This window comes from Coturnix japonica, chromosome 32 (assembly GCF_054131305.1).
Source record: "Coturnix japonica strain WE chromosome 32, WE-NBRP24, whole genome shotgun sequence".
Lineage (NCBI taxonomy): Eukaryota > Metazoa > Chordata > Aves > Galliformes > Phasianidae > Coturnix > Coturnix japonica.
The window spans coordinates 1870864-1887990 of record NC_140694.1 but is presented as its reverse complement, the minus strand read 5'-3'; the positions used below and the strand labels follow the sequence as shown (position 1 = coordinate 1887990).

Genomic DNA, 17127 nt, shown 5'->3' with positions numbered 1-17127 from the left:
GTCCAGGAACAGCAGCCGCCATTTCGGGCAGCGCCCACGTGCTGCACGTTTTGCTCCGAGTAGAACCGAGGCAGAACAGCCGTGTAGTTCTCAATGTTATTTATTAACAACGATGGATGCTGCTAATGGTGCCGCGGGGGCGGCTTCTTTCGGGGTTGCGAAGTGCTCCAGGAGCTGCGGGCCCTCCTCTTCCTGGGGCGGCCGGACCTGCGGGCCAAGCCGTCCCTGCCCCGCTGGGCAGCGGTGGGGCTGCTGCTGCTGCAGGCCTGGGCTGAAGGTGCCGCTGCTGCCTCCCGTTGGGGGCTGCTGCTGCAGGCCTGGGCTGAAGGTGCCGCTGCTGCCTCCCGTTGGGGGCTGCTGCTGCAGGCCTGGGCTGAAGGTGCCGCTGCTGCCTCCCGTTGGGGCTCGTGCTCCTCCCCGGGGACGGGTGTAAGGCTGGGACCGGCGTCTGCATCCCTTGGAGCCGTGTGGGACGTGCCGGGGAGCTCCTCTTCTCCGTGCTCGGTGGGGCTGCCCGATGGAGCTGGGTGCGGGGCGGCCACGTCCCACAGGGAGGCTGTATCGTGGCTCTCTGCCTCGTACTCGGATGGCAGCGTGATGACACAGGGCAGAGAGCCATCTGCCCGCACTGCGAAGTGGATGGTACTCATGAGCCTCCTGCAGAGCGGGCAGGTGAATTTCCTCAAGGTCCACTGCAGGATGCAGCGGAGACAGAAGTGGTGCTCGCAGGGCACCACGTAGGTGTCAGGTCTTGCGTCTCGGCAGATGGCACAGAACTGCTCCTCCATGGCCACGTTCTGGGCTGGGCAGCAGGAGATGGAAATGTGCTCCCCTTCTGGAGTGAGTCCCAAATGCTGCAAGGAGATGCCATAGTCAGTTTGTGTCCTGGGGTAGGCAGCAGTTGTGGCCTGGTCCATCAGCCACCCCATTCCCTGCTGGCTGTAGATGCAGCCTTAGCAGCTCCCTGAACCCTGTGGCCACCCCAGGGATGTGACCCCCCATCTCTCACCTCCTCTGCCTCGACTGCGCTTTTTGGGACCCGGCTGCCTGATCCAGGCAGTGCCAGGGAAATACAGGGAATGTGGTGGGGTTGGGCACTGAGAACAGCTCCCAAAACCCCGCAGCACAAACCAAGAAAGCCTCGCTGGGTCTCTAGACCTCGCCAACGTGCTCAGCCAGACACCAGGAACAAGCTCGGCTGGGTCAGGCTCTGCTGCGCCCCAGTATGAGCAGTGCAGAGCTGTGAGGTCACAGTCCATTGCCCGGTGATGTCACACTCCATGACTTTATGGTGTCAAGACTCTTGCTTGGTCTTGTTCTGGGGAAGCCTGTTCAGCCTGAAAAGGCTAGAGACGAGTACTTTATCATGAGCAAAGTGATAGGACAAAGAGAATTGTTTTAGGTTGGATATCTGGAAGAACTTCTGAGCCTGGATACAGGCTGTCCAAGGCAGTTGTGGGTGCCCCATCTCTGGCAGTGCTCAAGGCTGGGCTGGGCGGAGCATGGAGTAGCCTGGCCCAATGGGAGGTGTCCCTGCCCATGCTGCCTTGCAACCTTAGATGAGCTGTAGGGTTCTTTCTGGACTGCTTTGTTAATATATGTTTAAGGAGTATTCACGTTTGTCCTGGTTTGCAAATTGAAAGTGAATTTTCTTGGTTTAGTATAGGTGTCATGAGAGTGATAAGCATTGTGAACATCCTCTTTGCTCTCTCTTTAAGCTTGCAGAGCTAGTGGCCAGTTTGCCATAGGATAGAATATGATGTGAGAGAAATCTGGAATCAAGTCTGCGAGGACAATGTTCTACCAACAGCTGTTGAAAATAAATATAACATCTGTCTTAATGTCAGAGAGGAGACAGAAACAAACCAAGTCCTGTAGTGCTCCAGATTCCTTCATGCGCTGACACAATTACCTGATGTGACTAAATTTAATCTTTCTAATGTGATTTTATTACTCAGTGGTAATCAGAAAGACAATAACTAAAATGCTCTTTTCTGCTTAGAAGTGACATCATTTTGAATCAAGCCGTGCTACTACTAAATAAGCTGAGTGAGAACTGAGTTTAGAGTGGGCAATGTCAAATCTGAAGTCAGTATGGGAACACTGCATAGTACACTGTAATACCTGTATTAAAGAAGTAGTTGCCAAGATAGTGATTACTTGCAGACATTTCATACTTCAACAGGTTTATGGAGAATTTAATATTTTCATATGCTTCAGTGTAAAGCCATCTGTCGCGGTGACAGAACAAAGTGCTGAGAACAAGACCAAACGTATGTTTGTGGAAGTGCTCTATGAAATGCTAACAAGAGAGACACGAGATACACTGCAGTATCTTATAACAAATGAGAGAGGGAATGAGAAAACGTAGCAGTCATATTCAATATTTACAATTACGATTCCTTTTCTAATTTCTCATTGTGATGAAGTGTTAAAAATGTCAATACAGATGGTGAAACAGGAAGCCTGAATAAAACACCTCTACCTATTGTAGTATTTTTCATTTCTGCTTTCTTTTCTGATAGTTTAAAGCTTGAATGTGGTGAGGGAAATGTATTTGTTATTCCTTATGTGGTTATTCATAGATCTGCTTCTGGACTTTTTAGAACAAATTAAACAGCCTCCAACACTCACAGGAGCTGAACTTTACAAGAACCTACTTCCCATCCCCCTGTTTGGGACAACTTTTTAGTGACGGCAGTATAAAAGAATGAATCACATTATAGTGTGTGAAGTTGGAAGGTGATATGGTGTGACTTTTAACATACCCCAAATATGGGGCACAGTGGGCTAGTGAGGAATACAAAGGGATTATAGAGTAAAAATGGTCCTGATATATCAAAAAGAAGGCAAGTGTTCAAGAAAAGTTACTTTGAATCTTTTGTCCGTGGTATGGCAACAAGCAAAATCCAGTTCTAAAGAATATATATGGTTGGATTTTTAGTTATAAGGTATAAAGAACATATTTTACAGGAATTCTGTTATCTCAGGTCTCCATTCTCTGTACAGCTCGAGTGACTGGGAGACAGGATTGAATGAGGTTCAGCCCTTGCATCAATCTGAATTTTCTAGGAAGTGCTTTTTATGTTTTAAAATGATAGACCACAAAAAGACACGTGCTGAAGGGTCATGGAGCAGGTTATGGTAGGATTCCCTCCCCCATTTGGGTATGATGCCTCAGCAGCCTTATGGGCCTGTCATGCAGTTTATTTTGTTCAAATTCCACATTGCCATGTGGGCAGACTTTTATCCTTTTTAGAAATATAATGTGCTATAATAATGCATTGATGTTCTTAATGAGGCTTATGAACTTGGAGGAGGTAAGAATACAAAAATAGTCCAGCAATACCTCTTGAGTCAGTAAATAGCAGAAGTATTTTAATATTGACAGTATTATGATGTATTAGTGTTGGCAGTTAGTGTTGGCAGTTAGTGTTGGCAGTTAGTGTTGGCAGTTAGTGTTGGCAGTTAGTGTTGGCAGTTAGTGTTGGCAGTTAGTGTTGGCAGTGTGATAAAGCCACCAGGGAGACAAGACTGCTGATAAAAAATACTCATCCCTCATTTCTCAATGCAATCTGCCATTGATCCATCATAATAACGTGGACAGCTTAATTTAAATTCAGACTTGAAAAACATCTCCACGTCTCTACTTCCTTTACGGTACAAATTAACAACACAATAGCCTAAATAAATCCTAAGCCCTACATATTCACTATGCCCAAATGTGACAGTGGAGGCTGAGGGTTCTTTTAAATTATTTTAGAAATTTAACAAATTTTATCAATATTTTAATAAAGCTGGTAACATGGATGGAAAGAAAGTAATAGCGTTACAACTTTGGTGTTTCATTTTGGCATTTTAAAAGGAATCATTCCTTTTTTTCCTACTCAGAAATTTCCCTTTTAGTTTCCTGCATGAAGGAGAACTACAAGAATAAATTTGACTTGAGTTAGTATCAGATGTTTTATTTGATCTCTCAACATTACAGGCAGTAGACTATTTTTCTTTGAAGAGATTTTAAAGTTCTATTTTTTTTTGGAGGTAACAGCATTGATGTTTTCTTCTCCGTGTCTGCAGTGAGGAAGACATGAATCTATGGACTTTAATTGCAACAAGAGAAAAAATAGGTATTAGGAAGACTTGCTGTTAGTAAAACTACTTAATATTTAATTAGTTGGACTAGGAAGATTATGGGATTTCTGTCACTGGAAGCTTTTAGGAAAGTTTCAGATGTTTTCTTTACATGTTTTACATGTAAAGACATAATATAGAATTAATTTATCTTATCCCTGTATGTTCCTTTTACTTTAGTAGAAAGTCTCAAAAACTGAAGTTACTTCCCACTCAGCAGACCTATTTCTAGTATGTATTTTTCATGAAGATAGGTTAACCAAAGCTCTGATTCAGTTGTTTGATTATTATGCATAAGTGAGGGAGGGCAATGATTCAGTATTTCAAACATTTTCCCACCAAAAAATAGAATTCTCAATATAGTGGCCTACTACAAATTTCTGGTATGATTTTGGATCTTCTCTTGGGCCTAATTTTAATTTGAGATAGAGTGCAATAGGAGGCATGCATACGACAACCTTTCCCACTGTGTGGACCAAGGGAAGGCTAAGGATGTGGGGTATTTGGGAGGTTTAAACAAAGCTTTTGATATACAGACTGTCCAGCAGACAGCTTATACAAGCATGTGAACAACTGGCTGATGGGTTGAACTCAAAGACCCATCATATACATGGGGTTACCATCAAGCTGGTGGCCGGTCAACAGTGTGGTTCCCTGTGATTGAATTTTAGTGTATTTCAATGGCTGTGGGTTTCAGTGTGGGTGTCCAACCTTTTGGCTTTCCTGGGCTACACTGAGTGAAGAGAGAGGCCTTGAAGGGGTTGAAGGCTGGATGGGGAGCCTGGGCAGCCTGATCTGGTGGCTGGCTAACAGCCCGTGGCAGGGGGTAGGAAATGGGCTGTAAAGGATCTTAAAAAGCACCTAAGCTGCTCTATCATTCTGTGAACTTTGCGAGTCCCTCACAAATCAGGATATTTGGTGTTTTCTCTGTTTATGCTGCTGGCCACAGCAGTTCTCTGCATTGGAACTTGAGAGACACCATTCCAACACCAGTCCTATTGCTTCCTCACATGAGAGATGAGGGACAGGCACTGATCTCTGCTTACAGCAGCAGAACCCGAGGGAACGTTGCTGTAGAGCACTGAATAACTCTCGTGCCCCGAGTCCAGGAACAGCAGCCGCCATTTCGGGCAGCGCCCACGTGCTGCACGTTTTGCTCCGAGTAGAACCGAGGCAGAACAGCCGTGTAGTTCTCAATGTTATTTATTAACAACGATGGATGCTGCTAATGGTGCCGCGGGGGCGGCTTCTTTCGGGGTTGCGAAGTGCTCCAGGAGCTGCGGGCCCTCCTCTTCCTGGGGCGGCCGGACCTGCGGGCCAAGCCGTCCCTGCCCCGCTGGGCAGCGGTGGGGCTGCTGCTGCTGCAGGCCTGGGCTGAAGGTGCCGCTGCTGCCTCCCGTTGGGGGCTGCTGCTGCAGGCCTGGGCTGAAGGTGCCGCTGCTGCCTCCCGTTGGGGGCTGCTGCTGCAGGCCTGGGCTGAAGGTGCCGCTGCTGCCTCCCGTTGGGGCTCGTGCTCCTCCCCGGGGACGGGTGTAAGGCTGGGACCGGCGTCTGCATCCCTTGGAGCCGTGTGGGACGTGCCGGGGAGCTCCTCTTCTCCGTGCTCGGTGGGGCTGCCCGATGGAGCTGGGTGCGGGGCGGCCACGTCCCACAGGGAGGCTGTATCGTGGCTCTCTGCCTCGTACTCGGATGGCAGCGTGATGACACAGGGCAGAGAGCCATCTGCCCGCACTGCGAAGTGGATGGTACTCATGAGCCTCCTGCAGAGCGGGCAGGTGAATTTCCTCAAGGTCCACTGCAGGATGCAGCGGAGACAGAAGTGGTGCTCGCAGGGCACCACGTAGGTGTCAGGTCTTGCGTCTCGGCAGATGGCACAGAACTGCTCCTCCATGGCCACGTTCTGGGCTGGGCAGCAGGAGATGGAAATGTGCTCCCCTTCTGGAGTGAGTCCCAAATGCTGCAAGGAGATGCCATAGTCAGTTTGTGTCCTGGGGTAGGCAGCAGTTGTGGCCTGGTCCATCAGCCACCCCATTCCCTGCTGGCTGTAGATGCAGCCTTAGCAGCTCCCTGAACCCTGTGGCCACCCCAGGGATGTGACCCCCCATCTCTCACCTCCTCTGCCTCGACTGCGCTTTTTGGGACCCGGCTGCCTGATCCAGGCAGTGCCAGGGAAATACAGGGAATGTGGTGGGGTTGGGCACTGAGAACAGCTCCCAAAACCCCGCAGCACAAACCAAGAAAGCCTCGCTGGGTCTCTAGACCTCGCCAACGTGCTCAGCCAGACACCAGGAACAAGCTCGGCTGGGTCAGGCTCTGCTGCGCCCCAGTATGAGCAGTGCAGAGCTGTGAGGTCACAGTCCATTGCCCGGTGATGTCACACTCCATGACTTTATGGTGTCAAGACTCTTGCTTGGTCTTGTTCTGGGGAAGCCTGTTCAGCCTGAAAAGGCTAGAGACGAGTACTTTATCATGAGCAAAGTGATAGGACAAAGAGAATTGTTTTAGGTTGGATATCTGGAAGAACTTCTGAGCCTGGATACAGGCTGTCCAAGGCAGTTGTGGGTGCCCCATCTCTGGCAGTGCTCAAGGCTGGGCTGGGCGGAGCATGGAGTAGCCTGGCCCAATGGGAGGTGTCCCTGCCCATGCTGCCTTGCAACCTTAGATGAGCTGTAGGGTTCTTTCTGGACTGCTTTGTTAATATATGTTTAAGGAGTATTCACGTTTGTCCTGGTTTGCAAATTGAAAGTGAATTTTCTTGGTTTAGTATAGGTGTCATGAGAGTGATAAGCATTGTGAACATCCTCTTTGCTCTCTCTTTAAGCTTGCAGAGCTAGTGGCCAGTTTGCCATAGGATAGAATATGATGTGAGAGAAATCTGGAATCAAGTCTGCGAGGACAATGTTCTACCAACAGCTGTTGAAAATAAATATAACATCTGTCTTAATGTCAGAGAGGAGACAGAAACAAACCAAGTCCTGTAGTGCTCCAGATTCCTTCATGCGCTGACACAATTACCTGATGTGACTAAATTTAATCTTTCTAATGTGATTTTATTACTCAGTGGTAATCAGAAAGACAATAACTAAAATGCTCTTTTCTGCTTAGAAGTGACATCATTTTGAATCAAGCCGTGCTACTACTAAATAAGCTGAGTGAGAACTGAGTTTAGAGTGGGCAATGTCAAATCTGAAGTCAGTATGGGAACACTGCATAGTACACTGTAATACCTGTATTAAAGAAGTAGTTGCCAAGATAGTGATTACTTGCAGACATTTCATACTTCAACAGGTTTATGGAGAATTTAATATTTTCATATGCTTCAGTGTAAAGCCATCTGTCGCGGTGACAGAACAAAGTGCTGAGAACAAGACCAAACGTATGTTTGTGGAAGTGCTCTATGAAATGCTAACAAGAGAGACACGAGATACACTGCAGTATCTTATAACAAATGAGAGAGGGAATGAGAAAACGTAGCAGTCATATTCAATATTTACAATTACGATTCCTTTTCTAATTTCTCATTGTGATGAAGTGTTAAAAATGTCAATACAGATGGTGAAACAGGAAGCCTGAATAAAACACCTCTACCTATTGTAGTATTTTTCATTTCTGCTTTCTTTTCTGATAGTTTAAAGCTTGAATGTGGTGAGGGAAATGTATTTGTTATTCCTTATGTGGTTATTCATAGATCTGCTTCTGGACTTTTTAGAACAAATTAAACAGCCTCCAACACTCACAGGAGCTGAACTTTACAAGAACCTACTTCCCATCCCCCTGTTTGGGACAACTTTTTAGTGACGGCAGTATAAAAGAATGAATCACATTATAGTGTGTGAAGTTGGAAGGTGATATGGTGTGACTTTTAACATACCCCAAATATGGGGCACAGTGGGCTAGTGAGGAATACAAAGGGATTATAGAGTAAAAATGGTCCTGATATATCAAAAAGAAGGCAAGTGTTCAAGAAAAGTTATTTTGAATCTTTTGTCCGTGGTATGGCAACAAGCAAAATCCAGTTCTAAAGAATATATATGGTTGGATTTTTAGTTATAAGGTATAAAGAACATATTTTACAGGAATTCTGTTATCTCAGGTCTCCATTCTCTGTACAGCTCGAGTGACTGGGAGACAGGATTGAATGAGGTTCAGCCCTTGCATCAATCTGAATTTTCTAGGAAGTGCTTTTTATGTTTTAAAATGATAGACCACAAAAAGACACGTGCTGAAGGGTCATGGAGCAGGTTATGGTAGGATTCCCTCCCCCATTTGGGTATGATGCCTCAGCAGCCTTATGGGCCTGTCATGCAGTTTATTTTGTTCAAATTCCACATTGCCATGTGGGCAGACTTTTATCCTTTTTAGAAATATAATGTGCTATAATAATGCATTGATGTTCTTAATGAGGCTTATGAACTTGGAGGAGGTAAGAATACAAAAATAGTCCAGCAATACCTCTTGAGTCAGTAAATAGCAGAAGTATTTTAATATTGACAGTATTATGATGTATTAGTGTTGGCAGTTAGTGTTGGCAGTTAGTGTTGGCAGTTAGTGTTGGCAGTTAGTGTTGGCAGTTAGTGTTGGCAGTTAGTGTTGGCAGTTAGTGTTGGCAGTGTGATAAAGCCACCAGGGAGACAAGACTGCTGATAAAAAATACTCATCCCTCATTTCTCAATGCAATCTGCCATTGATCCATCATAATAACGTGGACAGCTTAATTTAAATTCAGACTTGAAAAACATCTCCACGTCTCTACTTCCTTTACGGTACAAATTAACAACACAATAGCCTAAATAAATCCTAAGCCCTACATATTCACTATGCCCAAATGTGACAGTGGAGGCTGAGGGTTCTTTTAAATTATTTTAGAAATTTAACAAATTTTATCAATATTTTAATAAAGCTGGTAACATGGATGGAAAGAAAGTAATAGCGTTACAACTTTGGTGTTTCATTTTGGCATTTTAAAAGGAATCATTCCTTTTTTTCCTACTCAGAAATTTCCCTTTTAGTTTCCTGCATGAAGGAGAACTACAAGAATAAATTTGACTTGAGTTAGTATCAGATGTTTTATTTGATCTCTCAACATTACAGGCAGTAGACTATTTTTCTTTGAAGAGATTTTAAAGTTCTATTTTTTTTTGGAGGTAACAGCATTGATGTTTTCTTCTCCGTGTCTGCAGTGAGGAAGACATGAATCTATGGACTTTAATTGCAACAAGAGAAAAAATAGGTATTAGGAAGACTTGCTGTTAGTAAAACTACTTAATATTTAATTAGTTGGACTAGGAAGATTATGGGATTTCTGTCACTGGAAGCTTTTAGGAAAGTTTCAGATGTTTTCTTTACATGTTTTACATGTAAAGACATAATATAGAATTAATTTATCTTATCCCTGTATGTTCCTTTTACTTTAGTAGAAAGTCTCAAAAACTGAAGTTACTTCCCACTCAGCAGACCTATTTCTAGTATGTATTTTTCATGAAGATAGGTTAACCAAAGCTCTGATTCAGTTGTTTGATTATTATGCATAAGTGAGGGAGGGCAATGATTCAGTATTTCAAACATTTTCCCACCAAAAAATAGAATTCTCAATATAGTGGCCTACTACAAATTTCTGGTATGATTTTGGATCTTCTCTTGGGCCTAATTTTAATTTGAGATAGAGTGCAATAGGAGGCATGCATACGACAACCTTTCCCACTGTGTGGACCAAGGGAAGGCTAAGGATGTGGGGTATTTGGGAGGTTTAAACAAAGCTTTTGATATACAGACTGTCCAGCAGACAGCTTATACAAGCATGTGAACAACTGGCTGATGGGTTGAACTCAAAGACCCATCATATACATGGGGTTACCATCAAGCTGGTGGCCGGTCAACAGTGTGGTTCCCTGTGATTGAATTTTAGTGTATTTCAATGGCTGTGGGTTTCAGTGTGGGTGTCCAACCTTTTGGCTTTCCTGGGCTACACTGAGTGAAGAGAGAGGCCTTGAAGGGGTTGAAGGCTGGATGGGGAGCCTGGGCAGCCTGATCTGGTGGCTGGCTAACAGCCCGTGGCAGGGGGTAGGAAATGGGCTGTAAAGGATCTTAAAAAGCACCTAAGCTGCTCTATCATTCTGTGAACTTTGCGAGTCCCTCACAAATCAGGATATTTGGTGTTTTCTCTGTTTATGCTGCTGGCCACAGCAGTTCTCTGCATTGGAACTTGAGAGACACCATTCCAACACCAGTCCTATTGCTTCCTCACATGAGAGATGAGGGACAGGCACTGATCTCTGCTTACAGCAGCAGAACCCGAGGGAACGTTGCTGTAGAGCACTGAATAACTCTCGTGCCCCGAGTCCAGGAACAGCAGCCGCCATTTCGGGCAGCGCCCACGTGCTGCACGTTTTGCTCCGAGTAGAACCGAGGCAGAACAGCCGTGTAGTTCTCAATGTTATTTATTAACAACGATGGATGCTGCTAATGGTGCCGCGGGGGCGGCTTCTTTCGGGGTTGCGAAGTGCTCCAGGAGCTGCGGGCCCTCCTCTTCCTGGGGCGGCCGGACCTGCGGGCCAAGCCGTCCCTGCCCCGCTGGGCAGCGGTGGGGCTGCTGCTGCTGCAGGCCTGGGCTGAAGGTGCCGCTGCTGCCTCCCGTTGGGGGCTGCTGCTGCAGGCCTGGGCTGAAGGTGCCGCTGCTGCCTCCCGTTGGGGGCTGCTGCTGCAGGCCTGGGCTGAAGGTGCCGCTGCTGCCTCCCGTTGGGGCTCGTGCTCCTCCCCGGGGACGGGTGTAAGGCTGGGACCGGCGTCTGCATCCCTTGGAGCCGTGTGGGACGTGCCGGGGAGCTCCTCTTCTCCGTGCTCGGTGGGGCTGCCCGATGGAGCTGGGTGCGGGGCGGCCACGTCCCACAGGGAGGCTGTATCGTGGCTCTCTGCCTCGTACTCGGATGGCAGCGTGATGACACAGGGCAGAGAGCCATCTGCCCGCACTGCGAAGTGGATGGTACTCATGAGCCTCCTGCAGAGCGGGCAGGTGAATTTCCTCAAGGTCCACTGCAGGATGCAGCGGAGACAGAAGTGGTGCTCGCAGGGCACCACGTAGGTGTCAGGTCTTGCGTCTCGGCAGATGGCACAGAACTGCTCCTCCATGGCCACGTTCTGGGCTGGGCAGCAGGAGATGGAAATGTGCTCCCCTTCTGGAGTGAGTCCCAAATGCTGCAAGGAGATGCCATAGTCAGTTTGTGTCCTGGGGTAGGCAGCAGTTGTGGCCTGGTCCATCAGCCACCCCATTCCCTGCTGGCTGTAGATGCAGCCTTAGCAGCTCCCTGAACCCTGTGGCCACCCCAGGGATGTGACCCCCCATCTCTCACCTCCTCTGCCTCGACTGCGCTTTTTGGGACCCGGCTGCCTGATCCAGGCAGTGCCAGGGAAATACAGGGAATGTGGTGGGGTTGGGCACTGAGAACAGCTCCCAAAACCCCGCAGCACAAACCAAGAAAGCCTCGCTGGGTCTCTAGACCTCGCCAACGTGCTCAGCCAGACACCAGGAACAAGCTCGGCTGGGTCAGGCTCTGCTGCGCCCCAGTATGAGCAGTGCAGAGCTGTGAGGTCACAGTCCATTGCCCGGTGATGTCACACTCCATGACTTTATGGTGTCAAGACTCTTGCTTGGTCTTGTTCTGGGGAAGCCTGTTCAGCCTGAAAAGGCTAGAGACGAGTACTTTATCATGAGCAAAGTGATAGGACAAAGAGAATTGTTTTAGGTTGGATATCTGGAAGAACTTCTGAGCCTGGATACAGGCTGTCCAAGGCAGTTGTGGGTGCCCCATCTCTGGCAGTGCTCAAGGCTGGGCTGGGCGGAGCATGGAGTAGCCTGGCCCAATGGGAGGTGTCCCTGCCCATGCTGCCTTGCAACCTTAGATGAGCTGTAGGGTTCTTTCTGGACTGCTTTGTTAATATATGTTTAAGGAGTATTCACGTTTGTCCTGGTTTGCAAATTGAAAGTGAATTTTCTTGGTTTAGTATAGGTGTCATGAGAGTGATAAGCATTGTGAACATCCTCTTTGCTCTCTCTTTAAGCTTGCAGAGCTAGTGGCCAGTTTGCCATAGGATAGAATATGATGTGAGAGAAATCTGGAATCAAGTCTGCGAGGACAATGTTCTACCAACAGCTGTTGAAAATAAATATAACATCTGTCTTAATGTCAGAGAGGAGACAGAAACAAACCAAGTCCTGTAGTGCTCCAGATTCCTTCATGCGCTGACACAATTACCTGATGTGACTAAATTTAATCTTTCTAATGTGATTTTATTACTCAGTGGTAATCAGAAAGACAATAACTAAAATGCTCTTTTCTGCTTAGAAGTGACATCATTTTGAATCAAGCCGTGCTACTACTAAATAAGCTGAGTGAGAACTGAGTTTAGAGTGGGCAATGTCAAATCTGAAGTCAGTATGGGAACACTGCATAGTACACTGTAATACCTGTATTAAAGAAGTAGTTGCCAAGATAGTGATTACTTGCAGACATTTCATACTTCAACAGGTTTATGGAGAATTTAATATTTTCATATGCTTCAGTGTAAAGCCATCTGTCGCGGTGACAGAACAAAGTGCTGAGAACAAGACCAAACGTATGTTTGTGGAAGTGCTCTATGAAATGCTAACAAGAGAGACACGAGATACACTGCAGTATCTTATAACAAATGAGAGAGGGAATGAGAAAACGTAGCAGTCATATTCAATATTTACAATTACGATTCCTTTTCTAATTTCTCATTGTGATGAAGTGTTAAAAATGTCAATACAGATGGTGAAACAGGAAGCCTGAATAAAACACCTCTACCTATTGTAGTATTTTTCATTTCTGCTTTCTTTTCTGATAGTTTAAAGCTTGAATGTGGTGAGGGAAATGTATTTGTTATTCCTTATGTGGTTATTCATAGATCTGCTTCTGGACTTTTTAGAACAAATTAAACAGCCTCCAACACTCACAGGAGCTGAACTTTACAAGAACCTACTTCCCATCCCCCTGTTTGGGACAACTTTTTAGTGACGGCAGTATAAAAGAATGAATCACATTATAGTGTGTGAAGTTGGAAGGTGATATGGTGTGACTTTTAACATACCCCAAATATGGGGCACAGTGGGCTAGTGAGGAATACAAAGGGATTATAGAGTAAAAATGGTCCTGATATATCAAAAAGAAGGCAAGTGTTCAAGAAAAGTTACTTTGAATCTTTTGTCCGTGGTATGGCAACAAGCAAAATCCAGTTCTAAAGAATATATATGGTTGGATTTTTAGTTATAAGGTATAAAGAACATATTTTACAGGAATTCTGTTATCTCAGGTCTCCATTCTCTGTACAGCTCGAGTGACTGGGAGACAGGATTGAATGAGGTTCAGCCCTTGCATCAATCTGAATTTTCTAGGAAGTGCTTTTTATGTTTTAAAATGATAGACCACAAAAAGACACGTGCTGAAGGGTCATGGAGCAGGTTATGGTAGGATTCCCTCCCCCATTTGGGTATGATGCCTCAGCAGCCTTATGGGCCTGTCATGCAGTTTATTTTGTTCAAATTCCACATTGCCATGTGGGCAGACTTTTATCCTTTTTAGAAATATAATGTGCTATAATAATGCATTGATGTTCTTAATGAGGCTTATGAACTTGGAGGAGGTAAGAATACAAAAATAGTCCAGCAATACCTCTTGAGTCAGTAAATAGCAGAAGTATTTTAATATTGACAGTATTATGATGTTTTTGCATTAACTGGTTGTGTTCAGATCATATTGTTTGGAGTCAGACAATCTGAAAGATGTCGAATCATCCAGCTAAGTTAATCACTGCTGTGATATCCTTGAAGGAACAAACAAAATGTGAAATTAACAGTACCTCACCATTCTATTTTTTTCAGTTCAGATAAATATGCCATTTTTCAAATTTGAATTTAACAACAGTGACATCTTGTGGTTAACTAAAGAACCCCGTATCTTTTTCAGTATTGCAAAGGAAATGATGGAAACCACACAAATTTATCCAAGAGCTTAAGTCATGTGATGTGAATTATCAACCATTTCTGAAAGCTTTGCCAGAAAAAGACAGAGAACCCCATGTGGAGAAATACAACACCTTAATCAGATTTGAGCTTATTTCTATACCTCTGTTGGTTTTTGCAGGATGGGGCATTGCGTGCCAGGTAATTCAGATGAAGATCTGTGCAGCTGTCCCAGAAGCACATCTAGAACATCCCATAAGTTCTGTCTTGACTCCATGTTGAGGAGATGAGTTTAATTCCTAAGGAAACAAGTTTTTTATATGAAAATATCACAATTCCATTTTGAACAGTCTTTAAATGTCTATGGATACTCAACTTCAATAACACACTGTGACAGTGATTTCTACCATTATATATATATTACCTATTGTGTTTGGAAAAATACTAACAGGTTGCAGAGGGAGCAGTGATGTCCCTCTGCTTTTCTGTTAATTTTCATTGCACGTTCTTTCACGGTAAAGAGAGTTGAACTTTCTAGTGCTCTCAACCATCTGTCGGTATTTATTTTGACTCTCCTTTTCCTTTAAAAAATAAGAAGCCTCAGTGTTATTTCTTTCTCAATAGACTATCCCGTCTACTTTTTTCCCTTCAGTTTTGATGAAAATGGTGAAAGGAGACCTGATATGCTGCCTAGTGTTAAATGATTGTGAAAGTTATTACATTCTTCCAGACAATTAAGTTAGATCAACATTAGCAAAATACACTTAAGGTATTGTTGCAGTTCCCAACTGTTACCAATATTGTTAGGGGAGCAAAAGATGGGAAGTTTTGTTCCAGGGAAGGATTGCTTTTATAGTAGCTTGTCATGTACTGCAGTTCCTGTGTTGTCTGTTGGTAATTAGAATTGCCAGTAGACCCTCCAGTTATTCCACAGGAAGTGCTACTGTTGAAGTATTTTAGTGTTTTTTCCCCTTGTAATAATGATTACTGCTGATGTTGTTATGATGCTCAGTGCAGCTGATGTGTACAATTTGCTATTGGAGAAACAATTTGAGATTTCCACCTCCCTCCCTCCCAAAGAGAAAAATGCCAAGCGCAGAGCTTAAAAACATGTCTTCAAGGAGTCTAAAGAGGAGCTTAGCTCTTTAGGATAGATTTAACTAACTTCTAATTCCTCTCCCTATTAAGTGCATTGAGAGGTGAAGGTTTCTTCTGTTTGCCATGGGCTATTAAATTCCTCATTGAGTTATTCTTTCACTTCCTTATGTTACTAGCCCATTCCTTCTGTTTTTTAAGCTGCTAGAAAGGTACACTTTATTAAGAACACTGTAGTAATGTTTAAAATTTTTTGCTGGCAAGAATAAAGCAAAGCTTCAAATACTGTTTACTACAGACGCACTTTTGATATTTACATGGAACATTCAAGGTTGGAAATGCTTCAGTGTTTATTATTAAGATTGTTGTTTTTTGGTATTGTAGAATAATTTGGTATTAAATGAAACACAAAAGCTATTTGACATGAAAAAGCATTTATCGTGCACTGGTTTATCTATTTCACAGTTTCTGTGGGGTGTCTTAAAGTGTGGCTTTACATCTGCATCTTTTACATACATAATTAATAGAGATATACAAGGAACTAGAAAGGAAAGGATGCTTTAAGTGAGATGGCTAAGCAGTTAAATGCTCATTGAATTGCAAACGGAGACCTTCTGGGGAGAAGGAAGGGTATTCATTTATAATAGGCGCAGGTAAAGAACTATTTTGGTGCAATTGTTTGTATTTTTCATCAGCTTCTCCCATGTGGGTCATGATTCCAGTACACAGTCTTGTAATCTCCTGCAGTGGCAATGATTCAACTTAAAAATCAATAGGGCATGAGGTGTTCTCATTATTGTAATGTGTCAACATCACTTCAGTGACCCCAGAGCCCTATGTTGGCTGATTTGTTCTCTGATTTATTGTGCAATCTTGTAGGGCAGGCTATAATTTCTCTTGGAACCAGAAACTCTACATTTATGGTTGGTGTCCCGGTCTCCAGTCGTTAGGATGTTCGGAGATAATCAATATCTGTGTTTGCTACTAAGGGTGAATGAAGTTGTCAAGCAGTTAAATTACAGGGATTACAAACAAAAGAATATTGTTACAGCTTAGCAGACCAGGAAATGTTTTTATTTAAATTTTCATTCTCTATCAACACAACAGATGTTTTTTATAGCTTAGCACTGTCATAACTTATACACCCCTCTATGCCTATGATTTTCATATCTTAAATTTTATACTTTGAAGTAATTACCATACCACTTTGGTTTCATATTATCTGTGTTCTTTTATGAATCTTTTCATCTCCTGTGTACCTTCCCAAACCTAATAACTTGATCAACAGGAAAACATTTGAATTGCTGAAACTGAATAAAGTGATTGTGGCTTCAATGCATAACACTTAAAGCAGTGTTGCCGATTTGTTGGTTTTCTTCTTCCTCCCCTCCATCAAAATTTCAATGTTTTTTTACAGCGATCGACGTGTTGCAAGTGGTAATGTTGTATTCTCTATGGATCTATTCTGGGCAATATCATACCTATCAATATGTTTAGTACGTGCCTCAAAACTGAGGTAGCTGAGCACAACTGCAAGCTCTTAAGATTTTCAGTTCATTTATGCTTCATGTGTTAATCGGAGCATAATGCAATGCTCTTGAAGTGTAATATATAACATTTCAAGAAGTGATGACCAATTATCTTCAGTTCTTCAGTTTTGATTACGTGGAGCTTTATCTCCTGAAGTTTCTTGAGATGTTTTGGTGGACTCTTATTGCAGTATTTAATAATAGAACTACAAGAAAACCTTCAAACAGTACGTGTTGTAGAACTAGTAATAATTACAGAACAAGAATGTAGAATTCCAGAAAATGAGCTTCATGTTTTTTCTTTCAAGCACATAATTGTGGTCCTTTGACCATTAGGAAGTTCTATGCCAAAGTGCATTTGGCAACAGCTTCCCATGTTTAACTTAGGGAACGTAA

The 17127-nt window shown here is 44.0% G+C and overlaps 4 protein-coding genes across 9 annotated transcripts in view; 1 reads left to right on the top strand and 3 right to left on the bottom strand.

Moving 5' to 3' along the window:
• LOC146755448 (uncharacterized) lies at positions 1–5207 on the bottom strand. Its single transcript, XM_085525615.1, has 2 exons — positions 1010–5207; positions 1–854 (listed from the first exon to the last, which is right to left on the bottom strand). The coding sequence occupies exon 2, from the start codon at positions 786–788 to the stop codon at positions 123–125; it is 666 nt and encodes a 221-aa protein (XP_085381741.1). The 5' UTR covers positions 789–854; positions 1010–5207; the 3' UTR covers positions 1–122.
• The window catches only part of LOC146755445 (rho GTPase-activating protein 32-like), a 329502-nt gene that overhangs the window by 25534 nt on the left and 286841 nt on the right, over positions 1–17127 (top strand). The window lies entirely within an intron of this gene.
• On the bottom strand, positions 5235–7846 carry LOC146755447 (uncharacterized). Its single transcript, XM_085525619.1, has 2 exons — positions 6244–7846; positions 5235–6088 (listed from the first exon to the last, which is right to left on the bottom strand). The coding sequence occupies exon 2, from the start codon at positions 6020–6022 to the stop codon at positions 5357–5359; it is 666 nt and encodes a 221-aa protein (XP_085381745.1). The 5' UTR covers positions 6023–6088; positions 6244–7846; the 3' UTR covers positions 5235–5356.
• Positions 10469–15886, bottom strand: LOC146755446 (uncharacterized). The gene is made up of 2 exons (XM_085525546.1): positions 11478–15886; positions 10469–11322 (listed from the first exon to the last, which is right to left on the bottom strand). The coding sequence occupies exon 2, from the start codon at positions 11254–11256 to the stop codon at positions 10591–10593; it is 666 nt and encodes a 221-aa protein (XP_085381672.1). The 5' UTR covers positions 11257–11322; positions 11478–15886; the 3' UTR covers positions 10469–10590.